The sequence below is a fragment of the Carcharodon carcharias genome, chromosome 8, assembly GCF_017639515.1.
Source record: "Carcharodon carcharias isolate sCarCar2 chromosome 8, sCarCar2.pri, whole genome shotgun sequence".
Classification (NCBI taxonomy): domain Eukaryota; kingdom Metazoa; phylum Chordata; class Chondrichthyes; order Lamniformes; family Lamnidae; genus Carcharodon; species Carcharodon carcharias.
In genome coordinates, this window is record NC_054474.1 from 163,239,640 (window position 1) to 163,261,860 (window position 22,221).

At 42.1% G+C, this 22,221-nt stretch overlaps 1 protein-coding gene across 2 annotated transcripts in view; it reads right to left on the bottom strand.

Annotated features, from left to right (window-relative positions):
• Nucleotides 1-257: 257 nt before the first annotated feature.
• Nucleotides 258-22,221, bottom strand: part of ttll11 (tubulin tyrosine ligase-like family, member 11) — a 235,691-nt gene continuing 213,727 nt past the window's right edge. For both annotated transcript variants that reach the window (XM_041194133.1, XM_041194134.1), the window contains exons 7-10: nucleotides 10,390-10,644; nucleotides 8,151-8,257; nucleotides 1,769-2,092; nucleotides 258-1,440 (exon numbers count right to left, since the gene is read on the bottom strand). In XM_041194133.1, the coding sequence (XP_041050067.1) occupies nucleotides 1,265-1,440; nucleotides 1,769-2,092; nucleotides 8,151-8,257; nucleotides 10,390-10,644 (862 nt within the window). In that variant the 3' untranslated portion in view covers nucleotides 258-1,264. The remainder of the gene's footprint in view (nucleotides 1,441-1,768; nucleotides 2,093-8,150; nucleotides 8,258-10,389; nucleotides 10,645-22,221) is intronic.

Sequence of the window (22,221 nt, forward strand, 5' to 3'; positions counted from 1 at the left end):
TTAGTGTTCTATCTTCAAAGAATAACAAGTGGCAGATTAAATGCTTTATCTTGGCAATCTACTATCTCTGCTTTTTATTTCCACCTGTGATACACTAAATCTCGTTACTTCATTAATATCACTTCGTCATTGGCTGAATTATTGAGCTTTATTTTCACATCAAGTGAGTGAGGAACAGCACGCTCTCTGCCAGTTCTAAAGTTGGTTAGCGAGAGTTCTGCACTAGTACTGAAAAGAATACCAGATGGAGCTCTACATCCTTTGATATTGGTGTGATCTTTATTGAACAGATGGTCATCTCCTTTTACTGGTTAAAATTTGAGCTGTAGAGGCTGCTGGAGTTTGTTAGTAACTTAAATTCTAAACTTTTTAAGCAAAACCTTGCAACCAAATATTTTTATTGCAGAAATATGCACCCTTAACAGTGCAATACACATTTTCCTGTTTTATATTGCATTACTGAATGCATTACTGAGTACAGCTGAATATCACACCACCACTGCACTATAACCATAGGAAAAAAGCAAAAATGTAGGTTAGAAATTACTGTTCCTAGTGGATGAAGGCTTAGCACATGTTTTACATTCTTTTGTGCACTATTTTGACAAAGCTGTTAATTCATTTAATAGTGGATGGACAAATGTTATAGAAATGCATTCAGCCTTTATCTACTATTATCACCAACAGTAATTTATAGCCCAATGAATGTTAATTCGCAAAGAACTGATATACACAAATGAGGAGCTCTCTTTGTGGCAGTGGTGATCCTGTGCTCTGTCAACAGAAGAAAGTGAACTTAAAAAATACAGAGCACCTGCCATGTGATCTCACTGGCAGATGATTCTGGAACATGAGAACAGCATGCCAATAATGATTACAAAGCAATCAGCAACTCGTGATAATAATAGAAAACGTCCACTATAAAATTTGTTTAATAAAATGATATAAGTGATTTAGGGCCAGGAGGCAGATAGTGGCTGGCTGTTTACATTAAATGCAAATTGTTTGGATTGTGGAGTTCCAAAGGGCCTGAACAATTCTTATTTAAATTTTCCCTTAAATAAACCACATATTATTCCAAGGACAAACGCAGGTCTAATAGGTACGAAATTCAGGAAAATTGCTGTGCTTCAACACAATTGGTTCTCAAATATTTATCCATCACTAGCTATCCTGGCGGTGAAGAGCTAACTTCCCAATGAGTGTGCAGGAATGAGTCTTGGAGGTGTGTGGGGAGGGGGCTTGCCATTTGAGAGCTGGGCCGCTACATAAAGTACGACGTTACAGATGGATGTAAAATTTGTGTCAGCTTGACCCGTTGAGAACGCACATCATTTAAGCCAAGCGCAGGGCAGTTTTGGTGGCTGTTACGACAAAACCTGCAGCTCAGATTGTCCCATCCATTGGGACTGAAGGAAGCTGCTGGCGAGCAATCAGTTACTGTGGGCAAATGGAATAAATCATAATTAATGATTGCTGTGTTAATAATAATCATCTAGTGATGACCAAACAAAAATAACATTCACAACCAATTAAACCTGGGGCTGTGCTAAGAGGTTCTCTGGTATCACCATCAGCTGATCGAAGTTCACTGCTTAAACTCTTTCTTACCAATATTTACATCAGCATCAGTAAGGACAATAGTGAATTGGGCAGTTAAGACACATCAATAGTAATAATTCATAGGTAGGTGACAGGAGTTGCCTTAACAGGTTAAATAAAATGCTACAGTAAAGATAGTAACATTTACATAGTTATTAAGAAATACCTCTTGAACTCATTGAATTTACAAGCTGCTGATCCACTGATGTAGGTAATGATGATGTCGGCAATCTATTGGACATGCTCATACGGTTTAATAAGTGCATGTGGTTGATAGTACCCGAGTGAGACCCTTCAGGCTGATACATAGCTAAGCTGGATTTTTGGTCTGCTGTTCCACGGCCATACAGAATGTGTTTCTCTTCCTGGGCTTCCAACTGGCTTTCACAAAAGTTGACCAGTGCCTCAACTTGTTCACGTAGAGGTGGGGACTTGTATCTTCTCTGTGCCAAGTGAAAGATGGCCTCCATAAATGCTTGAAAGCACATTCCTTGTAAAATACATCAGTATAAAATATTCCATTAGATATTCTGTTACATTTTAATACACTACATACTTCAAAAAAATCTGAAATTACTGCATATGCAAAATGTAATCTAACAGAGCTTCAGTTATCTACATTCAAGTTCATGGAAATTGGAGTTTAGATTACATAAATCAAGTGGAATTGGTTTTTTTTAAGCTGATTTTTTTAAACAAAGATTTTGAGTTTTTGATCCAGCAGGATAAGTATTAGTTATCTAGATGTTCAACACCTGGTGTAATTTACTATCTTTGCAGCTCAGAAATTAAACTTCTGGGTCTGGAAGGCCAGCAGGAGTTAGGTTTCTGGGCCTAGGAAACAAGCAAGAGTCAGGTTTGTGAGTCTGTGGAACCGGAAGGGTTCTGGGGTGTAGGTCTGGGGAACCTGCAGGAGGTGAAGTGGGAATGGGAAACCAGCAGGAGTCAGGTTTCAGGATCTGAGAAGCAATGAGGAGTTGATGTGCTGGCATTTTTCGCAATGTGATTTTCAAAATGGAAAACATGAATCTTACCTGCAATTGAAAGGAAATTTGGTTAGTTATTAAAGAGAGACCAAAGAGCTTAAAATTCATTGCATTAGAAAAAGTGCAAGCAGATTTTTGATTATCCATTTGAGGGTTCACTCCATATGGTGGATGATTGAATGCGCACTGTATATGAAAGAAAATTAATGTAGAATAAGAAGAATGCAGCTTGCCCTGTACTCCTCATAAAATGAATTCGCTGTTGTGCTACCTGGAAATTCCCTGAATGGTGACAAAGCAATTTCTTGGAAGAAGCTATTGAAAATCAGAGTGCCACACTGACTGTGGCAGTTTAAGAGAGGTATAGGCAGAGGTATAGACAATAGCAGTAACACATTTGGGTTTTCCTGTAATTGGCTGCAAAGTATTTTCTGATAAATATGCAGCAATGATATTACAGATCACTGTGTGGAAAGCAAGTGCTCAGAAAAATGGTTAAACAAAAAATGTGAGGGGAAGATTTGCTCTGTTCATTTCGTGTAACAAAATCATAAGTGTACTCTTTACAACGATTTATGAATTTGCCATGCATAGCTTACAGAGAAAACTGTCCTCCATATTATGTTAAAGACAGTAACTAATCATGGGTTCAGGAGAAGTCTACAGTGCCTCTTTTAAACAGTATAAAACAATATGACTTATTTCTTTGAAGTTCACTCTACTTAACATGAACTGAAACTACCTAGATTGCTGTGATCAGGTGATTTGCATTGGCTCGATATTCTCAAGTGTAGGTTCACCCTTGCGCCCAGAATCAGGAATGGAAATTCAACCAGTTTTGCAGGCCTGAGAGCCTAGCTGCCTGAGGTGATGCTAGCTGTTTAATAATAATAATGCTATTTTATTCAAGAAACACTATCTCAGCCTGAAGGCTGAATTGCAGTGTAACTTGTGGGTCTTCCTTACTGGTCTCTGAACGCAAGAGCAAAAAGGTTTCCAGCTCCCAGAATCCATTGGTGACCTGTTAAAGGAATGATACAGCTTCCCTTTTTAGACCTGCTGCCTACCCCCACAAGATCCTTTGATTTGAGAAGGACCAGGTATAAGGCCTTTGCCTGGCTTCTTCTAGGAATCCTTGTGCGTGACACAAACACAAGAATTAGAAGTAAGCCCTTCGAGCCTGCTCCACAATTTGAAAAGATCATGGCTGATCTGATTCTGGCTTCAACTCCACTTTGTCTGCACCACCACCCCCCCCCCCCCGCGCAATAACCCTCAACCGCTCTTGTCGATCAAAAATCTATCTAAGTCAGCCTTAAATATATCCAATGACCCACCCTCCACTGCTCTCTGGGGAAGAGAATTCCACAGACTGATGATCCTCAGAGAAAAAAGTTCCCATCATCTCAGTCTTAAATGGGAGATCCCTAACTTTTAAATTGTGACCCCTAGTTCTAGACTCCCCCACAAGGGGAAACATCCTCTCAGCATCCACCCTGTCAAGTTCACTCAGGATCTTACATGTTTCAATAAGATCACCTCATTTTTTTAAACTCCAATGGGTATAGGTCCAATGTGTCCAACCTTTCCTCATAAGATACTTCCTTCATCTCAGAAATCAGTTGAGCGGACCTTCTCTGAACTGCTTCTAATGCAGTTACATCCTTTTTAAGTAAGGAAACGAAAACTGTGCACAGCTACCATTTAACTAAGCCCTGTACAACTATAGCAACAGTTCCCTACTTTTATACTTGATTCCCTTTGCAATAAACGCCAATATTCCATTTGCCTTCCGAATCACTTGCTGTACTTGCATACTAACTTTTTATGATTCATGTACCAGGACACCCAGATCCCTCTGTACTGTAGAGTTCTGCAGTCTTTCTCCATTCAACTAATACACTATACTAATATACTAATATTATTATTACCAACATATACTAATATATAACATAGAAATGAGGTACAAGGCCAGTTTAGGGCACTGCCACTTCCAGCGCGATTTCACCACTAAATACATCTTTCCTTCTCCTCCCTTTGTAGTATTGGAAAGGAACTGTTCCCTCCATGATATCCTGATCCACTCCTCAGTTATCCCCAAAACCCCTTCCCTTTCTAACGGCAAATTTCCATGCAAATGCAGGAGATGCAATGCCTGCCTTTTTACCTCCTCCATTCTCACCGTTCAAGGCGGTGTACTTTTTCCAATTTAGAAAATTTAGAATTTACTGTATTCGCTGTCAAAGTGCGGTCTGCTCCACATCGGGGTGACCAAACACAGATTGGGTAATTGCTTCGCAGAACACCCTCGTTCAGTCTGCAAGTGTGACCCCATAGCTTTTAGTTGCTTGTCATTTTAATTTTCCACCTTGCTCCCATTTGGGCCTCTCTATCTTCGGCCTCCTGCTCTGTTCCAAAGAAACTCAATGCTAGCCTGAGCAACAGCACCAAATATTTTGATTAAGGACTTAGAAGCCATCCAGACTCAACACTGAGTTCAACAATTCTGCTCCCCATTTTTTCCCCCTTTATCTTTGCTGGCTTTGGATCATTTTTTTTTGCTTTTGGACAGCAGCTGTTCATCATTGTGCCATTCACACTTCCTCTGTACACAGTTTTTGTTTCTCTACTTCTCCCGTTACTACTCCCTTCGGTCTCGCAGCACCAACACTTTTGTCGTTTAATGTCTCCTGCCTTCCACCCGATCACACACCTTCCCATTTGTTCTTTTTCTCACTCTCATCCCTTCCACTTGCTTAGGATCTATTAGAATCTAACTTTATCAGAACACAGTTCTGATAAAGGGTCATTGATCTGAAATGTTAACACTGTTTCTCTCCTCACAGATACTGCCTGACCTGCTGACTATTTCCAGCATTTTCTGTTTTTTATTTCAGTATTCTTCAGTAGGTTGCCCCTCAAAGTCCTTATTTGAGTCCTCTGCAACAGAGCCCATGTATGACTTTGCCTTCTGATGAGTTGGCACCTGCAACTAGCCTTGTCTCCTGCCCTGCCTGCAGTGCACTTGTGCCTGGTGTCTCATTTTGTGCATATTTTGCTTCTAACCTATCCTCTATGATATGCAGTGTCAATAGCTTGAGCTGGTGTCTGAGAGTGTAAAACCATATGGTGCTGTGTCTTCACCATCTGTCTGGCTAGGTTGCACCACTTGGATATCTGAAAGGAAAAAAGCACAAGGGTAAGGATCGAGTGAGGGGAGTGGGTGAAAATAAGGAGTCCATGCTTACACCATCTGCAGCTTTTGAATCGGAAGGGATAAAGGGAACTGGGAGGTGAGAGGGAGGATTATGCTTAAAGACACTGTCAACTTTGACAATTTCAGCACTGCTGCTGGCTATGGCCTCAGGAATGGCTATTCCAACAATGGCCAGCATCATTCCCTTCATGAGGATTATGGCATGTTGGCACACCTAGCCCTCTCCAGTTAGTTCCTGCTGCATCTTGTTGTGTGCCACCTTGTCCTGCAAGAGAGAAAGAAGTGTGTCAGTGAATGTGGTGCAATCTGTCTGGATAATGTGGCTGTCACGCTTGAACAACTGGCTGTTTTTTCAATCTGTGAGAGATCTGGCTGTGAGGCTTACAGCAGTGCTAAGTGTGAGAGGGTGAGATAAAGCATATGAATATTAGTTATGAATCCTGATGATAGATCATTTTTTAGATGCGTGATGGGGGATGTGATGCACTGAGCAGTGGCTGAGGTTTGTGGTGCAGTTGGTAGCATATGGTATTTGAAGATGCATTTGCTAACCATTCATAGGTCATTGAACATATTGTCGCCCTACATTCAGGTTCTCAAGCATTGACGTCCACAGCTATTTTCTCCTACTGCCTTTTGACCATGTGGCTAGAGGGCTTCATGGTCTCCTATGGATAAAATCACCAGTGCAGTGTCCAAAAACCTTAGAACTCTTTCCCAAGTTGTGCCATTTCTCACTGTTTCCCAATACAGATTCACTTCCTGCATAATCCCTAAAACCTGCTTCAGTCACAATACACCTCCTCTTTACGAGAGCTAAACGCATTGCCAGCTAGCTTTCAGCAGTGCTAGGAAGTTATGCTTTCGGGTTCACTGCTGCTGCTTGTAGCCAATGAATTTCATGATTAGCGCTGGCTGCAAGCAGAAGTCATTATAATGAGCAGGCGGCACATTATTGAAATGCCGCCTGCATTTCAATCAACTGCCATGAGTTAATTGCACATTACGATTCCTGCGCCTATTTTCAGGGTCAATTCAATTTAGCCCCTGACAGCCAAGACTACGTTTAAAAATTAAATACCCCCCCTACCTATGCTCTCCAGATAGATATTATCAGCACTCATTGTTTAAACTTAAATAGATAGATGATTACAGTAGTTTGTATGGGATTGAGTCAAATAAATTAGCATCGTACCAGGTTCATTTGTGCCAAAGCAGTTTGCTCCTGTGAATTTCTCTCTGGTGATTTTCCAATCTCGGTTGACTAACAAGGGAGGCAACAAGTGGAAACAAGGCACTAGTTTCATAGGAGGAGATGTAAGTACTAGAAATGGAAGTCATCTAATGTCCATGTACCAAACTGTCCACTTTTCAGCAAAATCATAGTAAGTGGTGAAACAGCAGATAAAAGACTGCAGCTGGCAGGTCATAAATTAACTCTTCTTTTTCATTAATAATTCCTTTGTGTCCCAGACAGCATGGTCATAATTTCCTGACAAAGTCCTACCTAAAAGGACTGAGCCATCAAGTAGGTCTCAAAGAAAGAACTATTATTTATTTGCTTAAACTACACCATTGTTATCTTTAATTATGATGCCATGTAGTTTTGCTTCAACTCACCTTATGTTTCAGAACACTTAAACAGTTTAAATGCTTTTGTTTCTACTAATCTGAAATATGTATTTGCTTTAACTGTAAACTGACATTGTGAACAGGGTAAAAAGAATCAAAGTATTTTAAAATGTACTTGCTCTTGCAGGGGAATGCATTTTCAAGAAATAAATTTAGATGAACTAAGAAGGGAGAGGCTCCAATCTAATTAACATTCAAACAAGCTTTCAAAATGCCTGAAGGAAACTGTCAAAAATAAATGTGCTGTCAACAGAAGTCTTCAAACATCACAACTTTTTTGAATCTAGCAAAGATTAATCCTCTGCATGTTAATCTTTAATGAACTGTTTTATTTGAAGAGAAAACATATCTGACAACTTTAATTTTTCAGGTCTGCTTCTCTGACATTCGGACTTGACTCTTATAGAGTTCCAATCATTGATGAAAGATAGAGTGAACCTATGCATATATTTAATCTCTTAAGAATTCCTACTTGTACATCAGCAACATGTATTCTCTATAAATAGACAAAAGAATAAGAGGATTCAAATTCTGCTGCAAGATTTCTTGAGATTATTTTTTTTACCAGAATTTCATCCTGTGGACAGACCTAAGTTTTGTCTCATGAAATCAGCCCCATATAAAACTAGAGCGTCACATTAATTTATCAAAAATATGTAACAAATTAAATTAGTCAGGAATGGGAGAAAGAATGGCAGAAGAAATTTATTTACCAGATTCCCCCCGGTCTCCACGAATGACATTCCATCTTCGTGCAATATCAATGTACAAAATATCAACGGATGCCATGGACAGGTTACTGCTGCTGAGTTTACAGGTCCTACAATATAAAACCAATAAGCATTGGGAACATAATGGCTATAAATGTAGTATCCAACATATCATTAAGAAATATTGCAAATTAAATAGCATTTTTCTCCAGGCAATGAATACTGAAGACTGAAACAATATTCACATCTTCATTGCTAAATGTATCAAATACATTCAGTGAATTAAATACATAAGTCACTCCCGATTCTTGAAGGAGAGAGGTGGTCTTGTCCAATAGTGTAGATGGAAAAGAGCAGTCCCCTATTAATTAGTGAAAAGATAAATGTGGGGAACATTTCCAAAGCCATAAAACAGTGCTGTGTGCTAAACATAGTAAATTTAAACAATAGTCACTAATGCAAAATACATTTTGTTCAGATAAAGAAATTTTATATAATCCAGGTTCCTCTCCCCATGGGCAATTCCTTACTAGAGAATTTTCAAACAAAGCATCAAAGGGGCATCCCTTAATTGTGTGATATACCAAAATGGATTAAATCAGCTTTTCTGTTCTGTTAACACCCTATTGCAAGTGGTATGCACTAAAATATCCTATGGAGATTCACACAAGAGCATAATCAGGTCAAAAATGCATTCTGTGGCAAAGGAGATAAAAGGACAGAAGCAGGTTTGAAGGGGCATCTTCAAGGAAGGGAGAGAGGTTTAAAGAGGGAACATCAGAGCTTAAGGCTTAGGTGGCCAATGACCCTGTTGCCGATGGTGGGGCAAAGGAAGTTGGGATCCACAAGAGACCAAAGTTGGAGGAATGGACAGTTCCCAGCAGGTTAAATGGCTGGAGGTGATTAAGACACAGGGAGGAGCAAGGACAAAAAAGAATCAAAAAGTAATAAATGCCTCAACTTATATTTAAAGAAAGATCTTCACCACCACAAACACTTACAGCAGTGCTGCCATTCACCTATTTTTATTCATTCTCACGGTGTGGGCATCACTGGCAAGGTCATAATTTATGTCCATCATGTGTTGTCTGAGAGTCGTTCAACACAACTGAATGGCTTGCTAGGTCACTTCAGAGTTGAGGTGTGTGTGGGACTGGAGACAACTTTAAGCCTGACCAAGTCAGGACAGTAGGTATCCTTCCCTAAAGAATATTTGCACACCAGTGGACTAATAAATGGGATAAAAAATGAAAACAAAAGATAGGACCAGAGAAAGTGTAAATGGCAATGGCAGAAACATTACCAGCACATGCTGTCTGAGAAAATGGGAGCAGTAGATATGATCTGAAGTTACTGAACTCAATGTTGTGGCTGGAAGGTTGTAAAGTGCCTATTAGAAAGACAAGGTGCTGGTCCTTAAGCTTACACTGCCTGACTACTTGATTACAAACCATTAAGTCTCACTTCTTCCAGTTCTAAGTAGCATCAGCCTGAAAGTTAATTCGGCTTCTCTCTCGATAGATGCTACCTGATCCTGTTTCCTGCATTTTCTGGTCTTATTATAGATTTCCAGCAGCCACAAAATTTTGTTTCTATATAAATGCAAATTGTTGTTGCTGCAGAATTTCCCTTGAGCAATTGTTTTAATTAGTGTGAAATTAATGAAATAGAATCGGACCAAATTGGTCATTAAATATAATTACATTTCTGTAAAACAGGATCATTGGGTAAAAAGCATCCATTATGGACCTGGGAAACTAACAAATCATTCAAGTTCCTTTTGTGAACTGCCTACACTGGTATGCCACCAATATGAAATTGTTTTTATTTTCATCAGAAGTGAAAATGTAATCAGTGTGTTTTACATTTAATCTATCCAAAAAATTAAGTTGAGTTCTTCTGTTTAGTTGTGATTTTATCATTAATTTTTGAATTTAACTTGACAGTAGTGCAGATAGCAAATTTGGATTATTGATTGAATGGATTGCTATGGATTTTTGGTATACTGATGTGCTATAAATCATATTTCACTTTCTTGCTGCTGCATTTTATTGCATGGGAATTATATTTTTCCAGAGCATGTAAACGATTTTGCAGAAATGTTCATGCAATAGAAACAAATAGAAAATGGCTGTTAAATATTTAGCAAGCAAAAAAAAGTCCTCATTTTACATCTGGTAATCATAGATATCAGGAAAACAAAATTTGATGTTAAAGGCTGTAGTAGTGTGAATTCACTGACCTGATAAAGGTCCGAAACCCTGTTGGACCAAGTTTCATAGTCCCCTTAATGCCCAGAAATCTGATAAACAGCAGTGCGATACGGTTCACAACAAGCAGGTAGCTGAACTGTCTAGAATACTTAGGAAAGACTTCCTTCAGGCAGAGGGGAGACCAGTTCTGCTCTTGGCTAGACGGCGTCTCAGTTGTGACTTGTGCTTCGGCTTCAATTACTTCCTCTTTGTCACTTTCTGCTGAACATTCAGTGGGGTATGATCTATATGTGGAAAGTATAATCAGACCACAGCTTTTATTGACTTCCTTTAGTAGAGTTTCAACTTATCAATTCTAGTTTACAAGTTAAGCTTTGTATATTGCATCTTTTAATACAAAATGGGCCATTGATATGCAGATCAATCAGAAATAAAAATGATTTCTTATTGTGCAATGTGAAGTAATTACGACAACATTCAGTGACGAAGGCCCCAATATTGATAATGGTGGGTTGCGTAGGAGAGGGGCAGAGTTTCAAATAGTTTCCCTACATGGCGTGGAGTTTTGACTATTTTTCATTTGCATGTCGATCTGATTGTCAGACCGAGCTTACAGTCAGGCAGGGAGCACCCTGGAATAGGTCTTGCAGCTGCTACAGGTAGGGTTGGGAGTTGGAGGTTCCAATATCCAATTGCAAGAAGGGATGGTTTTGATCCTTACGTCAGGGTTTTTTTGTATGTGCAGGTAGAGAGCTTGGGGAGGCGGGGGAAGTACTTTTGTTTCTACTTTACTACCAGCCGTGCTGTAAAACCCTCTTCCAAAAGCTGTCTTCCCCAACTATCATCTGCCAGGTTTCCTGAGGCCTTGGATAGTCAGGATTTAACCTGTGATGCAGTTTAAATCAGAGGCTACCAGCCTTATTAAAATATTTACAATGCCAACCAGTTTCTTTGTAGCAGGTTGGCCACTCATCCCCTGTCCTTCCTCTGTTAAACTCAGAACTGGGCAGTTTGGGGCCAGGCTTGAGATTTTTAAAGTCTCACCCAACTTCAACACACCCCTTTTCAGAGGTTAAAATTCATCCCAAAATGAAGAAGCAGCAGAGATTCACAATCTAACAAACAATCACTGGCAGTGTTGAGAACTTGGCTCCATTCAGTATTTCAGATGCAAGATGACTCAATTTAAAAATTAGTAAAGTAGGATTAAGAAGGGAAATCAGGCAGAAGGTCTATTCCTGTTATTGGGTATTTAATGTAAAAGGATGGTAAAATTGGACAAGCTGAATTACGATTATCTTATTTGTCTTTGAGCTGTGTCTAGGTAATCAAATATACCCAAAGGTGGTAACAGACAAACCCCCCCATAGTCTTGTAGAATTGTCACCCAGGAACACCACAAAAGGGGAGAGAGGTAATTAGATGTGTTTCTGGTAAGAAAATGGTTAATCAGATGGTTTTGAAGTCGGCTAAACGTTATATTGTTTTTGATTTAATGTAGAAATGTAATCTATTAGGTCTGCCTGTTAGATGCAGAAACCACTGAACTGTTGAATTAATATTAACCTTAAAGCAATGGTCAGTTTAGATAATAAACCTAATTAAAAGACATTAATTAATTAAAAATATGATCTTCAGAAACAGGACATTGGTATGGAATGGTGTAACATAAAGTTGTGAAGCTTACAGGTCTAAGGAAAAAGAACTTGGTAAAACATAAGTATTGCACAGACACAGAACAGGCAGAAGTTCCTTTATTAGGGAGCTCACGAAGCTATACTTGAAGGTTACACCTGCCTGAAAAATAAACATAGATCTGAAAAATTAGGGAGCATAGCAAATTAGGGAGCATGGAATTAAGGCTGCAAGGAAGCGCCAATCAAATTAGTGTTGAATGATAACTACATAATGTAACTACAAAACATGCAAACTGTCATGTAGCAAAAAATGTATTAAAAATGGGTGTTGGAACAGGCATTTCAGAATTCAATTAAGGTCCAACAAATTATGTACACTGAGCTTGGGAGTGTAACATGATTTGAGTTTTCCAGGTAAAACTAGTTTTGTCAAAAGTGCTGCTGTTAAGTGTATGTTTAATATTATTATTGTTCGTAATTATTATTACTGCATGCTTAATAAAGCTGTGATATATGAAATTTAATGTTGCTGTGGCCAGGTAGGGGAGGAGGGGGGCAGGGCGTCCTCAGATTCCACCTGGAACATTGGCTCCTCCTCTGCCTCTGGAACGCTGCTATCAGGCAGCTGCTGTGCTCCTGGCAGCAATTGCAAGGACTGGGGCGGGGCGGGGGGGGGGGTTTGCAGAATGACTGGAAAATTCCAATTGGCCTCTGATCATTACCCTTAATTATCTTTTTAATTATTTTAACAAGTTACCTGCCACTTGTAGGTGGGTAGCCATTCCACCCCTATCCAGCCTCCAGGAAAATGAACTGGGGGGCGGGATGGTGCTGGCAATCTGGCGCGTCGGCCTGAAATTATGCACCTGTCTACCTCTGTGCCCAATATCAGGATGAAAATTCTGTTTATGGAGGATGTCCTAAACAACCAGAAAAAGTTAGGAGTGGTGTATTCAGGTGTGAATGAATTTTTAATGGTCTGATAAATCATAATTACTATCAAGCAACTGTTCTAGCACTGGAAATTTATTTTGCAAATGTAGAGTCTCATTCCTTTGATTATTGTTGGTAATTTTTAAAAATTATATTTTGATTAATTTTTTTTTTACTTTTCTATTTCTCTTCTATCTCTCACTTAAACCCATCTTTCTTTCCATCTAGTTTTCTTTCTGTACAAGATTTTACATTGAATTAAATATACTCAGTATACTGCCTGGTTTAGACTCGGCTGAATTTTCCCACAGGTGTTGGGAGTTTGATGTCAGGGCCATTTCTGGGTCCTGCATGTTTCAGTGGCACACCTACCAGCTTAATTTTAAGGGAGGTGGCCAATCCCCTGGGCAGAATTCTCCCCCCATTGGGGGGAAGTTCTGGAGTGGGTGCGTGTAGGCACGCCTCCGATCGGCACCCCTGATTGGGGGCACGCCACCATTTTACATGGGCGGGCCAATTAACGCCCATCCAGCGTGATGTCCGCAAGGAAGTTGTGCAGGCAGGGGACGATTCCCTAAGCCGAGAGGGCGCTCTTTCACACATGCATGCAAAAGAGTGCACTCATCTCCCTGAGGCTGCCTCAGGGGGATCGGCTACAAATTTAAAAATGTTAAAAACAGAAAAATAAAAGTTCCCTGACATGTCACCTCATGTGACACCGTCACATGAGTTGGGACATGTCCATCATTTTTAGTTAACATTTTGTTAACTTTTTAAAAACCTACATGAAACCTCACCCCGCCCGTGGATAAAGTTTTATGCTTTCTCTGAAGCCTGCCAGGGCTCCAGGCCTGACCACCAACCTTAAGGTGGGACGGGCAGGTCCTTTAAGTACTGCAATTAGTTTTTAAATGGTCTTAATAGGCCGTTGACAGGACGGTGGACGCACAGCTGATTCGGCTGTGACCCTACTGACCTGAAAATTGAAATGACGCGGGGTGACGTCAAGAGTTCCGACATCATCCCGTGTCATTTTACGGGTCGGCGAGCAGGCCCCATCCCCTCCGCTCGTCGACCGGGAAATCCTGTCCCTTATCTTCAAAGCTGCTGCCCTAAGGCTGGGAAAATTCCGGCCTGCATGCTTCAGTAAAGATTCTTCAATCTAATTGGTTGAGGTGTCACACTGTTGCTTGCCCTGCTCACAGAGGACCCAGAGCCCCTTTGGAGGGCACCGTGCTGAAATATATCTGTAATTGCCATAAGTTGCTGTGCAAAAGCCCACAAAAAAATCTGTGGGTAGCTATGAGCTTACTGAATGGCAAGCACCATTCCTTCATTGGTGACTGCAAAATCTGGCCCATCATCAAAAACGTGTGATTACTCAAATTATAACACATTCCAAAGATGCATTTTATACCCAAGACTTTTAATATATCACTCTTAGCACTGGATATTTAAAATCAAGTCCAAAATAGCACGTTGAGTTAGTTTTGCAAATATCAATAAGTACAAATTCTCCCCTTTCTACCTTCACGCTACTGTTGCATCACACAGTCTTCTATAGTCAAAGTGATTTGTGCTCCATTATTGATACGGTTTTTAAAAAATACAAGATATATGCCCAGAAAAGCTCTCCCTTCAATATCTCTCCCCTTTTGTTTTTAGGGAAGTACTCGCTCTTTGCTCTCCTGCGTGCTTCCAACCTATGGCATGTCCAGGCTGTAAACCTAACCTGTGGGATTGTGAATCCTACCACTTTGTAATAAAGCAGGGGGGCAGCAACTGCTCCAATAATAATGCAACTACCCAATTTTAATTATTCCAGTTTCAGAAGCAAAGTGATTCTTTTTATTTCTGACTGGCTTTCTACCTGTAGAGGGTGGCAAGAAAGTAGAGAACACAAGAACCTATTTCTATCAGGGATTGATTTATGCATGAAAGCCAGTGATAAGTCACTGCATGGTCCATAAAGTGATATAAAATACTCACTGCATATTTGTAAACCATACCTGTAAAAGACTAGAATCCCAATATTGCTTAGTGGAATGCAGCGTAAAAGGCTTAATAATAGGATGCAGACATATTGGGGATGTAAATCACAAATTCTGCTTGTGTTTGAAAAGCTGTCTGGCATAACTAAGAAATTCCACTGCTATGTTGCTAGGCAACAACTATTACATTTGAAACCTGAATTTTACAATCAAAGAATATAAAAATGCCTTTATTTCTTCTTCCTATTTTTTTCTCTTGCCTTTTTCTGAAGGTGATGTATACTAGGGTAGAAATTTATGATGGAAGGTGCCCTTTGTGTGAACCTGCAAAGTGAGCACTGGCAGGCTTATCAACCATAGACTGAGATATACATTTTTCACTTGACTTTTGTTCATTACACATCAGAAAAGACAAACCTATATGTATACTTCATGAAATATAAAATAATTATTTCTTCTATGGTGCTTTTATCAGGATAGTTTACAATTAAATAAACCATAACAGTCAAAGACTTTGGGCGGAATCGTCCCAGATATGCAAAAAGTGCAGTATCGGGCAGGAAAAAGGATGTTTTACCCACTGACCATAATGGCAGGTTTGCGTGCCGGGTCGTCCCAATCCTGGCATGTCCCACCTCATTAATAATGCATTCCCGGGAAACATGCTGGATTGCTGGCCTTTGATTCACCCGTTCCTGCCATCACCTCAGACCTTCAGTAATCTGGGCGCCATATTTAAAGGACACCCCTGCACAGAGCTAACACTCGCTAAGGGATTAGGAGCTGCTGTAAAGTCATTGCTGCCAAAGGGATGAAACATGCTGCCCCCAAATTTAGCAACGCCTCCCTAAGGTGCCTACTGGACGCAGTGGAGGCCCGCCATGAAGTCCTCTACCCCCGCTCTGGGCGAAGACCAGCAAGCAAGGTGACAAATCCAGCATGGGAGGCAGAAGCAGCGATGGTCAGCGCCAATGCCCTGCAAAAGAGCACAACCACTCAGTGCCAACAGAGGATGAATGATCTCCTCTGTTCCGCCAGGGTAAATCAGTCTTCTCATACGTCACAACGCACACACTCACAAACCCATCACACATCCACAGGGATCTCACTCACTGCCAGTTCAAGGAACACCACCATTCACACTCACACACACCTTCATCTGCCCTGCGGACTGTGTCCTCATCCCAACCATGGTACCACTCACCACGCACAAAAGCTAGGCATCCTTCTCACCTGGCCTGGCAGGCGTCCTGCTTACACTCTTTCTAACTGTCTTCATGCAGGACAAGCTGGCACACAACAAAAGGGAGATATCGTAGACTGGTGGAGGAGTCCGAGTCAGATGACAAAGACATCAAAGTCTTCGCAGACTTTGAAAATAGAGTCATCTGGCTGGCTGGTGATGATCTGGACCATTCCTGTGCTGACGGTGAAGTTGGCGGTGCTCAGCCAAATGAGGATCCAGCAGTGCAACATCCATCAGACAAACATGCTGTGAATGAGTTCCCCTGTTCTGTTGTCCCTTGCCATGCATTAATTATCTCTCCTTCTTTTCGCAGGCATATCTGGGAAGCAGCCAAGGGGTGCATGAGTCAGGTTCTTGACTCAAGCCCCGAAGACACCTTGGAAGAATAGAAACATAGAAAATAGGAGCAGGAGTAGGCCATTCGGCCCTTTGAGCCTGCTCCGCCATTCATTATAATCATGGTTCATCATCTAACTCAACAGCCTGCCCCCGCTTTCTCCCCATATCCTTTGATCCCTTTCGTCTCAAGAGCAATGTCTAACTCCTTCTTGAAAACATACAATGTTTTGGCCTCAACTACTTTCTGTGGTAGCTAATTCCACAGGCTCACCACTCTCTGGGTGAAGAAATTTCTCCTCACCTCAGTCCTAAATGGTCTACTCTGTATCGTCAGACTGTGACCCCTAGCTCTGGACTCCCCCACCATCGGGAACATCCTTCCTGCATCTACCCTGTCTAGTCCTGTTAGAATTTTATAGGTTTCTATGAGATTCCCCCCTCATTCTTCTGAACTCCAGCGAATATAATCCTAACTGACTCAATCTCTCCTCATATGTCAATCCCGCCATCCCAGGAATCAGTCTGGTAAACCTTCACTGCACTCCCTCTACAGCAAGAGTATCCTTCCTCAGATAAGGAGACCAAAACTGCATACAATATTCCAGGTATAGTCTCAGGAAGGCCCTGTATAACTGCAGCAAGGCATCCCTGCTCCTGTACTTGAATCCTCTTGCCATGAAGGCCAACATACCATGTGCCTTCTTTACCGCCTTCTGCACCTGCACGCTTACCTTTAGCGACTGTTGTACGAGGACACCCAGGTTCATTGTACATTCCCCTCTCTCAATTTATAGCCATTCAGAAAATAATCTGCCTTCCTGTTTTTGCTACCAAAGTGGATAACCTCACATTTATCCACATTATACTGCATTTGCCATGCATTTGCCCACTCACTCAGCTTGTCGAAATCACCCTGAAGCATCTCTGCATCCTCCTCACAGCTCACCCTCCCACCCAGCTTTGTGTCATCTGCAAATTTGGAGATATTACATTAAGTTTCCTCATCCAAATCATTAATATATATTGTGAATAGCTGGGGTCCCAGCACCGATCCCTGTGGTGCCCCATTAGTTACTGCCTGCCATTCGGAAAAAGACCTGTTTATTCCTACTCTTTGTTTCCTGTCTGCCAACCAGTTTTCTATCCATCTCAATACACTACCCCCAATCCCAATGCGCTTTAGTTTTACACGCTAATCTCTTATGTGAGGCTTTGTCGAAAACCTTCTGAAAGTCCAAATAAACCATGTCCACTGGCTCCCCCTCATCAACTCTACTAGTTACATCATCGAAAAATTCCAGTAGATTTGTCAAGCATTATTTCCCTTTTGTAAATCCATGCTGACTCTGTCCGATTCTGCCGCTGTTTTCCAAGTGCTCAGCTATTAAATCTTTTATAATGGACTCTAGAATTTTCCCCACTACTGACATCAGGTTGACTGGTCTATAATTCCCTGTTTTCTCTCAACCTCCCTTTTTAAATAGTGGGGTTACATTAGCTACCCTCCAATCTGTAGGAACTGTTCCAGAGTCTATAGAATCTTGGAAGATGACCATCAATGCATCCACTATTTCTAGGGCCTCTTCCTTAAGTACTCTGGAATATAGATTATCAGGCCTTGGGGATTTATCGGCCTTCAATCCCATCAATTTCCCCAACACCATTTCCCTACTAAAACTGATTTCTTTTAGTTACTCCCTCTCACTAAACCCTGTGTTCCCCAACATTTTTGGTATGTTATTTGTGAAGACAGAACCAAGTATATATTTAGTTGGTCAGCTATTTCTTTGTTCCCTATAATAAATTCCCCTGTTTCTGACTGTAAGAGACCTACATTTGCCTTCACCAATCTTTTTCTCTTCACATACCTATAGAAACCTTTATAGTCAGTTTTTATGTTCCCCGCAAGCTTACTCTCGTACTCTACTTTCCCCTTCTTAATCAATCCCTTGGTCCTCCTTTGCTGAATTCTAAAGTGCTCCCAATCCTCAGCTCTGCTGTGTTTTCTGGCCAATTTGTATGCCACTTCCTTGGATCTAACACTATGTCTAATTTCCCTTGTAAGCCATGGTTTGGCCACCTTTCCCATTTTACTTTTGCGCCAGACAGGAATAAACAATTGTTGCAGTTTGCAGGTTGCAGTTGCATGCGCTCTTTGAACGTTTGCCATTGCCTATCCACCGTCATCCCTTTAAGTAACGTTTCTCAATCCACCATAGCCAACTCGCACCTCATACCATCGTAGTTTCCTTTATTAAGATTCAGGACCCCAGTCTCAGAATCAACTACGTCACTCTCCATCTTGATGAAGAATTTTATCATATTATGGTCGCTCATCCCCAAGGGGCCTCGCACTAGACTGCCAATTATTCCTTTCTCATTACACAATACCCAGTCTAGGATGGCCTGTTCTCTAGTTGGTTCCTCAACATATTGGTCCAGAAAATCATCCAGTATACACTCCAGGAATTCCTCCTCTACAGTATTGTTACTAATTTGATTTGCCCAATCTATATGCAGATTAAAGTCATGCATCATTACAGATGTTCCTTTATTGCATGCTTCTCTAATTTCCTGTTTAATGCTATTCTCAACATCACGCTACAGTTTGGGGGTCTATATACAACCCCCATTAACATTTTTTGCCCCTTAATGTTTCTCAGCTCTACCCATACAGATTCCACATAATCGGAGCTAATATCTTTCCTCATTATTGCGTTAATTTCCTCTTTAACCAGCAATGCAACTCTACTGCCTTTTCCTTTTTGCCTATCCTTCCTAAATACTGAATACCCCTGGATCTTCAGTTCCCATCCCTGGTCATCCTGCAGCCATGTCTCCATAAGCCCGGCTATATCATACCAGTTTACATCTATTTGCATGGTTAATTCATCCACTTTATTGCGAATGCTCCTCGCTTTAAGGCACAAAGCCTTAAGGTTTGTCTTTTTAACATTACTTGTCCTTGTTCCCACTATTTTTCACTGAGGCCCTGTTTGATTCTTGCCCTTGATTTCTCTACCTATCACTTCTCTTATTCCCCTTTCTGTCTTTTGTTCTTATTCTTGATTCCCCCTCCTCTGACTCCTTGCATAGGTTCCCATCCCCCTGCCATTTTAGTTTAAATCCTCCCCAGCCACTCTAGCAAATAATCCCCCAAGACATCAGTCCCAGTCCTGCCCAGTTGTAACCCAGGTGTACAATCCAGTTTGTGCTGGTCCCACCTCCCCCAGAACTGGTCCCAGTGTCCCAGGAATCTGAAGCCCTGCCCCTCACACCATCTCTTCAGTCACGTATTCATCCGATATGTCCTGCTATTTCTATTCTGACTAGCATGTGGCACTGGTAGTAATCCTGAGATCACTACCTTTGAGGTCCTACTTTTCAACTTACTTCCTAACTCCCTATATCCTGCTTTTAGGACCTCATCCCTTTTTTTACCTATGTCGTTCTTACCAATGTGTACCACGACCACTGGCTGTTCACCATCCCCCTTCAGAATGTCCTGCAGTCGCTCTGAGATATCCTTGACCCTAGCACCAGGGAGGCAACATACGATCCTGGAGTCTCATTTGCGGCCACAGAAACACCTATCTATTCCTCTTACAATTGAATCCCCTATAACTATTGCATTCCCACACTTTTTACTCCTCCCCTGTGCAGCAGAGCCAACTGGTGCAACGAGTTTGGCTGTTGCTGATTTCCCCTGAGAGGCCATTCCCCCCAACAGTATCCAAGGCGGTATATCTGTTTTACAGGGGAATAACCACAGGAGATTCCTGCACTGCCTGCCTAGTCCTCTTGCTCTGCCTGGTGGTCACCCATTCCCTTCCTGCCTGTGGACTCTTAGCCTGCGGTATGACCGCCTCTCTATACATGCTATCCATGATACTCTCCGCCTCGCGGATTCTCCACAGTGTCCCCAGCCGCCACTCCAGCTCCGAAACCTGGGCTTCCAGGAGCTGCAGCTGGAGACACTACCTGCACATATGCTGGCCCCGGGCACTGGAAATGTACCCGGCATCCCACATAGAGCAGGAGGAGCACACCAGGGCTTTGAGCTCTCCTACCATGACTTACCCCTTTAAATTAAATTCAACCTTTTGGAAGATACTTAATATCAAATAATATCAATTACTCCAGGGCCCTTCTTCCCTGCTCGTCGTTACAGAATATAGCCCTTACAAACGATGAACCACAAAATAAGACCTTAAAAACTATAAGTGATAAAAGTAGTAAATACTTACTCGACTGTACTCACAGTACTCAAAGGATCACCTTGTTCCCTCCTCACTGAACTCTCTCAGTCACCAAATTCCAACTTAAGCACTCTACTGCAGCCCAAAGCAGCACTCCAGTGCAGACAAATCTGATGGCACCCTCACTGAAGACCCTTCACAGCGCTCACCCATACCCTCTGCCAGTGCAGAGACACACACCTCGAAGGGACCTAGTTCTAGAGTAACCTCAGAGTCACAATCTAGTGAGCATATCGCACTGTCTGATCCACAGCAGGCAGCAGCAGGGACTTCCCAGGTTTCCCAGGAGAACTGCTGGAGGCCAAAAATCTGCCAAGTCCTAATCAGGTGACAAGCCTCTGGACTTGGTCATACATCAGTTGCTGAAGCTGCAAAGGCACGTTCAGTGACATCAGAAGGGATGTCCGCTGCACTCCTCAGATTATGAAGCATGATGGAGTCCATCCACCTTCAGTCTGAGATGATAGCGCCGGCGTGCCAAGGCACTGAGGTCAACATTGGTAAGATGGCAGCCACCATGGAGATTTTGGTCCAGGACATCAGTCTTGCACTGTTGCACGGGCTGAACTCCATCGCTGATGCCATAGTTGGCCTCCAACAGTGCCGACGTGAGTGGGTTGCAGGCCAGCTCAATCTCACACAGCTTCCCCTTCTCCTCAAGGAGTCAGCCAGGGGCCCTTGTGCATCCATAGGGAGGAGGATCAGCAGTTGCACACCCTGGGGCCATTCACCCAGGTGACTCTGGGAGCATCCAGCCGATCTGAATCCCGTCTTCCTGTGACCCCAGCAGCTCCAGCTCCACAGGCTGAGCAGGGTGTCACCGCCACACAGCAGGACCCAGAAGCAGGATGGGGCCCTCCGGAGGATGCCCGCCAAGGTCATCACGACAAAACGTAGCATTCAGCAGGTTGCCTCCACCTCCACTGAGGAAGTCGGAGGAGAAGCAAGCTATAGAGGCAGGGTTAGGAAGGTTAAGAAGATGTAGCTCTTTTAAAGCCAACCTAATAAACTAAATCAACAAAATGAGGGATAAAGTAAACACAGCTCCTAAATTAGGTTAGCTGTAAAACCAAAGACAAAGTTTAAAGGAAACTTACAAACATCAAATCAAAATGTGATTAAGAGGGTGGATAAAGCACCCCAGCCCCCTCAGTGCCTACCGGGCACGAAGGCCTCGACAGTGCCAGCAGACACCACGTGCTCCCTCTCCAGGGTCACCCGGCCGCGAACGTAGCCGCAGAAGAGGGACAAACAGTTGGGTGGGACAACACCCTCGATCGCCCGCTGCCTGGATCTGTTAATGGCCAACTTGGCCAGGTCCAGGAGCAGGTTCACGAGGAGGTCCTCCTCCTTCCCGGCCACCCTCCGCACCGGGTGCCCATAGATCAGGAGCGTGGGACTGAAGTGCAAACAAAGCAGTAATAAAAGGTTTTTTAAATAACTGAAAAGGGAGTGC